This window comes from Prosopis cineraria, unplaced genomic scaffold (genome assembly GCF_029017545.1).
Source record: "Prosopis cineraria cultivar Desert tree isolate PC_DT_omini unplaced genomic scaffold, ASM2901754v1 PC5, whole genome shotgun sequence".
In the NCBI taxonomy this organism is placed as follows: domain Eukaryota; kingdom Viridiplantae; phylum Streptophyta; class Magnoliopsida; order Fabales; family Fabaceae; genus Prosopis; species Prosopis cineraria.
Window position 1 is genome coordinate 25,498,288 of NW_026555336.1, and position 9,217 is coordinate 25,507,504.

Sequence of the window (9,217 nt, forward strand, 5' to 3'; positions counted from 1 at the left end):
TTATTAATAAAAAAGTTTCCTAAGACTTGAGGGAAATTATAGCATTTCGATAATAGTCATACATATATTTTGGTGGAATTTTCTATCATTTTCCCTAATTATATATATATATATATATATATTGGTAAACAAGTTATTTATATTTTAGCTCCTTTTTTTGTTTTGTGCTTCCATCATGCAATCTTTACGGACCTGGGCCTGACCCGACAAGCTGGCTTCGGCCATAAGCCATCCCAAAGATCACTGATAAATTAGAAATCCCCGCGTATTTTCGAACCCAGCAGGGGCAAAGCAACAATGGTCTGAAGGCGTTGTTTGGAATTCCCGGTTCCTCATGCTCGGATTCTCCTCAGCATATGGTGATTCGTGAAGCCATGAATAGGCTCTCTGATTACCGTTATTTTCTTCTTCTGATTACGGAGCTATACTAGGGCTTTGCCGATTACGTGTGGTTTCTTACTGTGATGGTCATGGGAAAGAGAAACTCCCTGGTTGTTTTATCCTCGGATGATGAAGATGATCGTACTACGTTTTCCTTGGGTGGGAGTAATAGCTATGCCAAGTCCAAGTCCAAGTCAAGGTCCGCAAGCGCAAGAGGAAAAAAGAAGGCCCGCCTTTCGGGTTCTCGGGTTCCATCGTCCAAAAACTCGAGCAAGTTGCATGAGGTATAAATGGATCGATTCTGGCTTAGATTTAGTTATTTAAGCAATTTAAGATATAAAGTAAGAGCTGCTGTCATGGTTCGTTATGAAGAAACAGTTGAACTAAAATCTGAATATATACGCTATGGTCTCTTGTGTTATTTTGTTTTTTGTTTTTTTTTCTTTAATTTCCAATCAATGTATAATTTCCCTGTTATCGTCAATTTTCTGGATAAGACTTGATTTGAAGTTACTGGCTGTGTGCTCCTATCATTAGAAGTTTCTTATGCATAACTTCCCTTGCAGCTCTCTAGTTCTACTCCAGCTTCATTGTCTTCAAATATTTATTTATTTATATTTCTTTTCCTTTATATGTGTGAATACTTGTATTTGAATCTAATATCCCAATTTCAATGTAGATCAACCATCTTGGAGAAGACTTCAATGAAGTGTTTACTGGGTTCAATTCGTCTGCTGGTACGCTGCTGCTGTGTTCTACTTTCTGGTTAAATCAGTGTAGATAGGATAGTTGTGCCTTTTCTTTCTTTGGTCATAAAGCTATGAAATTCCTTGAGCAATAAGTTATCCGTCTTACTAGTTACTTTGTTTTACTACTAATAATGAATAATTAATATTATATGTCCAATGTTAGAAGTCAAAACACACCAATTTTAAAACAGGGTCTAGACGAGTGTATTGTGTTGAACCTGTTTAGAATTTAGATACTACAACTAGACCACTAGCCTTCTTTCGGGTCTGAATTTTTCCTCCTTCTTTAAGAAGTACGTGTTGAATTGATGTGTAAGTGCACACCAGGTACGCAAAGGAGCTATGCAGGGGAGTTATGGGTTCATAAACACAAGCCCCATTCTCTGGAAGAGCTTGCTGTTCACAAAAAAAAGGTCAAGACTCTGAACTTTAGATTTGACAGTGTGAATGACTTCTCATTCTCTTTGTTGTTTTTGCAGGTTGAAGAAGTTAAGATGTGGTTTGAGAAAAGGTTAAAACCTTCTAAGGTAAATATTGGATTAAAACTAAAAGGGAGTAACCATTTATCATACTTTGTAAATTTTTCTTTCTCTTCAACGTGGCAAGAATGTCTAGTTTCTTTGGTCCCTTCTTATGATTGATTAGCTAAGAATGATTTTGTCAATGAGCTATTTAGTTTTATATTTTTGTATTGTATGTATAAATTTGTGCGCATGGCATGCTCACACACGTGCATAATAGTCATCTTGGCATGCCTTGTGAACCTTGCTACTGTACAACCAGAATGATATTACTTTCTAAGAATCTGACATGAATAAGAAGGGTGTATGCGATGCAGAAATTAGAAATATCACCTAGGAGAAAAAATAGAGCTGCATTAGTTGTTTATTGTAAATCTATTATTCTTAGACAAGTCTACACTTCAATTTTGATTTTAATATTTCAGCACTTCTTTTTAATTAGCATAAAGTCTACGCTAATCTGTAATTTTGTTGTTTGCATTGCATTAACATTGTGGGTCTCTTATTTCATTGTTTTTGTACTTTTACAGGGTGTCTACAGCAGTAATGTTCTTCTCATCACTGGGCAAGCTGGAGTGGGAAAATCTGTATGCAACTCTTTCTGTACCCTGTATATTGTTAGGGGCTTCTTTCATGTCCTGGAATAGCAAAACCTGGAAACTCAGATTACTAATTATAACTTTTTGTTGTGTGACCTGTTGTGATGGTAATGTTTGATGCTGGAAAATGTGGATTGGAGGTTTTTTTTTTCTTTTTCTATTTTCCCCTAAAGGCATGGATCCTCATAATATTGAGATTTTACCTAAATATGAGTATTAAAATGATTAACTATTCATTCTTTACTGCTAGTTGCACTGGTGAATATTTTAAGTGTTCTGAGTCTATTGCTAAGCTTAGATGTTAGGTGGGCAGGATAGTTAGGTGGTAATGGAACAAATGACGGTGGTTAATGAATGGTACACTTTAGACCATTGTGGGACAGACTGAATTGATGCTAATCAACACCCATGAAAGAGGGGCATTTTATCTCAAGAACACCGCATTGACATCAAAGAATTTCTTCTCTTCATTATGTAGGCTGCAGTTCATGTAATTTCTTCTCACCTTGGAGCTACTCTGTGTGAATGGAACACACCTACACCTGTAATTTGGCAAGAGCATCTACATAATTCTAGTTCAGGTTGGTCTAGCATATATGCTTTTTGAGTTTGAGAGTCAATCCCCGCTCTATTCTTGCCGAATTAAATCAGTTCTCTCTTTTTTTTTTAAACTGTTAAATAGTTAAGGTTCTAAGAGATGAGCTGGTCAAAATTTGTGTGCGCATTGGGCTTACTGTCCTAAGGGAAAAGTATTGTCAAATGGCTTAGTATACCCTCCTGATTGTGGCTACATAACTTCTGGTTGATTTTCAGGGACACAATACACATCCAAGTTGGATGAATTTGAAACATATGTTGAAAAAATAAGGAGATATGGCTTGTTGTCAACTTTCTTGAAGGGGGAGTCAAAAGCACCCATCATAGTTTTAATTGATGATCTTCCTGTGACAAATAGCAAAGCTACTTTTGGGCGACTTCAAGATTGCTTGCACCTGTTGGTGCGCTCAACTCAGATTCCCACAGTTATAGTGTTCACAGACTATGGCAATGCTGATTCAGGAGACCATGATGCCCAATGCTTGGAAAAGATTCAGCTTTCTCTTCTGAGTGCTGGTGCCTGTAAGGTTACTTCTTTGGAAAGTTCCCTTTTGGGTTTTGTTTTTTTGCTAAGAGAGAGTACTCAAACTAAATTTAATTTGATAAACTGTCAGATTGCATTCAATCCTATCACAGCGAATTCCATCAAGAAAGTACTGTTTAGAATTTGCCAACTTGAGCAGTGTGATGTGGCAGCTGAACATGTTGATCTGATTGCTAAATCCTGTGGAGGTGACATCAGACATGCAATCACATCATTGCAGTTCTTCTGTCTCAAGCAGAATCAAGTACATTCGTTGTTATCCAGTAACTTTTTCTGTGTATCGAAAGAGAAAGAAAAGGCTGTTACTTTAGATGATGGATATTCCTTGCACTTTAGCAGAGATGAGACACTGTCTTTATTTCATGCATTGGGCAAATTTTTGCACAACAAAAGAGAGACTGAATGTGCAACCAAAGATGGTACCACTTATATTTTTTAAAAAAAATTCGGAGATTGAAATTTCATTTGTTTCCTTTCTTTCATCCTGGGAAAACAGCAATACAAATGGTTGAAGTTGAATGTTAGCTATTTAAATTTAAGTTCATTTTTTGTGCTTCAGAGCACTCTGCGTTTCTTATCCAAGAAAGATTTGCAAGATTACCCTTAAAAATGGATGCCCCGGAGAAGATTCTTTGCCATGCCCATGTGCAGCCTGGTCCTGTTGCTGATTTTCTGCATGAAAATGGTAATTTTTGTTAATACAATTATAGAGGGTTCATGCATAATTGTTCTATCGAAAAAGAAAGTAGTAATGGATATGTATTTTTTAAACAAATTCTTTGGGATTGTAATGCTTACTAGTAAATTTCTTGCAGTGCTAGATTTTATGAATGAGGAGGCAATTGATGATGCGTGGGTGGTGTCTTCATATCTAGGTGATTCTGACATTCTTCTTGCTAAACTTCGAGGAATGGTGTCGAGATATAATGAGGCAGAGGGTGTTCTACCATCAGCTGCTGCTTCGGTTGCTGTTCGTGGAGTATTATTTGGAAATTCTCATACACTATCTGCCAGGTTGTCTTTTATATGCATGGTTGGCACAATCTAGAATTTACTTCCTACATTAAAAAATTGAAGACATTTTTTGGGAGATTGGATGATAAAATGTGAGGCATTTTTTGTTTTAAGGTGTAATTAATGTATTTTTTCCAAAAGTGTCCATAATAAATAAATCACTTTATATTTATTTTGAAATGAAACACCCCATTAAATAAGAGTAAATATGGAAAGATGGTGTTAGTTTGAAGACAATTAACTATTTTATTAGGGGTGATATTCGGTTAAAAATGACTTACATTTTTTATCAAAGAGTCTATCTTTCAATTATGAAGTCTGAGTCTGAAATTGAAGTTCTGCAGGTGGCATGCTGTGCGGGGACCCAGACTGTGGGGAGTGGAGAGGGAATTATTTTATAACAAGGTTTTCACTGTTCTCTCATGTATTCCATTCTATCATCCTAAGATGTGTTTTTTTTTTTTTTTAATTAAGAAACTAATTAGGAATACATGCATGCATATAATCATATATTCCCACTTGAGAGGAAAAAAGGACTCAATTGACTACTGGAATAAATTATGTTTTCCTGGCAAAAGCTTCATTTCTATTCTGTTGCTTTTTCCTTCTTGAATAAGTTCTAAGGGTTCGTTGCATATTAATCTTCTCACTAGAAGGTGGCAATCTTTCGTCTTATAATTTCATTCTTAATTATCTGGCATGAGACATTTTTCCACCCACAACATTAGACATTTAATTCAATTGGTTAACTGGCTTGGTAGACTTGAGCATCATCCACTTGCAAATTGCTTGTGTTCATTATATTGAATTCTCTTAACATTTGACCTCAATCTTGATCCACTGTTTCAGAATAAGATCATCAAACAGCGAGTTGCAGATTTTGAAGGTTTGGTTTCTTGTAATACATCAGTTATGGCCACAGAGTACACGCCTTTGTTAAAATGGATTGGAAATAGGGCGTGCGGTGAATATCGTCAATCTCCTCAGTTATCAGTTCATGAGTTAGATATGGATCTCATTGATTTTGACCAAATGGTCTTAGATGACCAAAATGACGATGAGATAGAAGACTGGTAGAGATATATAAACATATTACAGGGTGCTAGTAAGTCCAATGTCTCCACGCTTATCCTAGTTTATCTATTATTGATCGAGGCACTTGTAAATTTATAAATGTGGAAAATTGAGGTGGGAGCGTTTCAGATGGTTGCAGGATTGGGAGCCTTCTGTGTAAATTTTGTCATCCCTACACCGGTACATGCCCGCAAGATGTTTCTTTAATTACGTATAGGTGTATATCTATTGGAGATAATTCTGTTATGAGATGTTTTTGTACGTGTGGTGTTTTGGCGGGTATATTAGGGGGAGAAAGATTAACTTGGATTTTATGTTGTGGTATACTAGGCGATTTATGATTTAAGTCAATATTTTATATGAAGAAGCTAACATGCTTTATTAACTTGTGTGGAGTCCATCAATTGATCTTTGCAGTATAAAATAATTTTAATTATAAGGATTGAGATAATTATCATGATCAACGTGTGAATATGCATTAAGTGGAAAATAGAGAATACAGTTCATGGACATACATAATGTTTATTAATATGATTTTCAGCTCTTTTTTTGAGTGAAAAGTGAACCACAATAAATTTTATTTCATTAAGTGGGGTCGGTTATACAAATTATATAACGTTGTTGGTGTTTTATTATTTATTAAATTTTTAGAAATATTATTAATTAAAAAGTTTCGCTCAATAACTTTTAAAAGTGTTATCTTTGATTTTATTCTATTCTTCTTGACAGGATTTAAAGTTATTTGTTTTATTTTTCTCACAGGTGCCTTCCGTGGTCTTCTTTGTTTATGTTCGAATTACCTTTAAACAATTTTTTATCATTTTTTCTTAAATAGGTTTCACGTTCACATTTTCTTGTATTTGCTCATTTTGAATTATCTTCACGTGTATATCCACACATTCATCTTAATATTTTCATTTTGTTATTTTAACTTTATACTCTTGCTGTTCTATCAAAACTTAACATTCACTACCATATAAAACTATTGGTCTTGTAGTAGTTTGGTGAAACTTTCCTTCAAACTTATTAGGTACCTTACGATCGTAGATAACTTCTTTAACCTTTCTCCAATTAAACCACCTTGCTTGTATCCTATATGCAATATCTCTATTAATTTTTCTATTTTGTTGAATAATCGCTTTCAAATATTTAAATTTTTTCACTTGAGGTATGGTTTGATCAGTCACTGTTACTTTCAGGTTACTACTCATTGATCACTATGTAAATATTCTATTTTTCTCCTACTTAGGTGAAAACCTTTTGATTCTAATGTCTTCCTTCATAATTCAAGTTTATAATTTATCTTTTATCTTGTCTCTGCAATAAGAACTATATCATCTGCAAAAAGCATGCATTTAAAATTTTTTCTTGAATATGCTTAATCAAAACATCTAAGATTAGATCAAACAAATAAGGATTTAAAGATGATCCTTGATGCAATTCAATCTTTATAAGAAAATTTTTTATTTTACTACCAAGCATTTTTATACTAGTTGTTGCCTCCTTATACATGTCTTGTATAGCTCGAATATAGGCAATCTGGACACCCTTCTTTTTCAATGCCTTCCAAAGTATTTCTCTCTATACACAATCATAAGTTTTTTCCAAATCAATGAAAACTATATGTAGATCTTTATCTTTACGTCGATATTTTTCTATTCATTCCCTCAGTTGATAAATAGCTTCCATAGTCGCCCTCCTTGGCATGAAGTCGAACTAATTCTCAAAAATACCAATTGTAAATCTCAACCTATGCTCAATCACTCTTTCCTATAATTTCATAGTATGACTCATAAGTTTAATCCCTTTATAGTTAGCACAATTCTAAATATCTCCTTTATTTTTATAAATAGGAGCTAAGATGCTTGTCCTCCAATCATCCGGTATTCTTTTGGATTGTAAGATCTCATTAAATAACTTAGTTAACCATTACACTCTTTCACCCAAACATTTTACATTTCAATAAGGATACAATCATATCAATTGGTTCTACCATTTGCCATTTTTTAAGAGCTTCTCTTACTTCCCAAGCTCGTATTCTTCAATAAAATGATAAATTTTGCTCTCTTTCAAAAGTAACTAAATCGTCCAAGTTAATTGACGAACCCCATCATCATTGAAAAGTTTAGCAAAGTATGTCTCCTATCTGTCTTTAATATCATTATCTGTGACTAAAACCTTTTTCTCTTCATTCTTTATACACCTTATCTGTTTCAAATCTCTTAATTTTCATTCCTTACTCTTAACAATCTTATAAATTTTTTGTTCTCCATCCTTTCTTCACCCAAACTTCGCCTATGTTTTATAGCCGGTCCTAAGCCTGGATAAAAGAGAAGGGTTGTGTTAGGATCTCAACAGCTAATGTAAAACTTTGTTGAATCTCACGTGGAAAAGTGAACCACACTTATATGAAAATAGTCATATTTTGATAGTTAGTGGTTATTAAGGGGTAGTTAAGTTATTTGCTTATATTTAAATGATTGTTCTGCCTAGTCTAAATACTAGGATTTATCTCAATTGTAACTAGTCTAATGATGTCAATATAATGTCTTACTCATATTTTCATTCTAATTTTTCCTTGATTTCTTCTCAATTCTCTCGAATTCCTTTTAAACTCTCCTTTCTTTTCTTTAATTCTACTCTATTTTTCTCTATCTTACTTTTCTTTTTATTATCACATCAATGATATTGAAGCCTTCATTCCTTAGCCATTTTTTTCTCTTCTTTTTTGTCTTGATGGTATATGGTGACAACTTGTAATTAGACCCAACAAGAAATGAAAGAAAGATTGTATGAGATTGAATAAAGACTTGCTAAACTCAATATGGTTGACACACTCGGTGAGCAAGTTGTGGGTCTCTCAAATCAAATTCAATTACTTATGTGTGACAAAGAGGAAGAGTCAACCAATCACAGACAATGTGCTAGAGATGGCAAAAATAGGCATCATCGCTTTCGTAGAAAGGACACAAGACATAGAGAAGAGTATCGACAGCCTACCTAGTTCACAAAAATGGAATTTCCCAAGTTCTCTTGATCCAATGTGTTGGGTTGGATCATGCGATGTGAGAGATATTTTGAACTTGATAACATCCCTAAAGAGGAAAAAGTGAAGATAGCATCAATCTTCCTGAACGAAATAGTATGGTCTTGGCACACCACAATGGAGAAGATGTAATCTCCTTACTTTAATCACCATTAATCTTAAAACCAAGGTAATCAAAGGTCTAAACTCAATGAGATTACCAAGTTTTTATCAATTGTACAAATGGATTAAACAAATTTTAAAAATTTACAAATAGGAACCCAAGATTTCAACATTTAAAATACTCTCAATCACTTTCATTATATTCAAATCAAAGCGAAAAGCATTTGTGGAAGCCTAGGAATCGAGTAGAGAATCAAAATACTTAAATAAAATTTGAAAATTGTGAATTGTGCAGAGAATGGTGCATGAGCCTCTGTGAAGTGTTTGACAACATTTTGCTGCCAAATTGATAGCACAAGGGACGAACTTTTGATATGTCCCAAAACTCCGTCCGATGTCTGATTGAGGTGATTTTGGTGTCTACAGAGAGCTTTCTCCTAGCTTTAACTAATGGCACAAGTTTAACAATTAAATTTATTTTTCTATTAAAAGTTAGACACTCAACACCAATTTCACTCCTTTTTCACAAACATACACAACTTAGGTCCATACTCACACACATGTGCTAAAAGTCTACACCAACTTTTAGA

The 9,217-nt window shown here is 34.1% G+C and overlaps 1 protein-coding gene across 1 annotated transcript; it reads left to right on the forward strand.

Annotated features, from left to right (window-relative positions):
• Positions 1-278: 278 nt before the first annotated feature.
• Positions 279-5,864, forward strand: LOC129312144 (cell cycle checkpoint protein RAD17). The gene is made up of 12 exons (XM_054954747.1): positions 279-665; positions 1,061-1,118; positions 1,458-1,543; positions 1,610-1,657; positions 2,182-2,238; positions 2,729-2,831; positions 3,064-3,374; positions 3,462-3,810; positions 3,951-4,076; positions 4,207-4,405; positions 4,750-4,810; positions 5,255-5,864. Exons 1-12 carry the CDS (start codon positions 465-467, stop codon positions 5,480-5,482), a joined length of 1,827 nt encoding a protein of 608 aa, XP_054810722.1. The 5' UTR covers positions 279-464; the 3' UTR covers positions 5,483-5,864.
• The last annotated feature ends 3,353 nt before the right edge of the window (positions 5,865-9,217 follow it).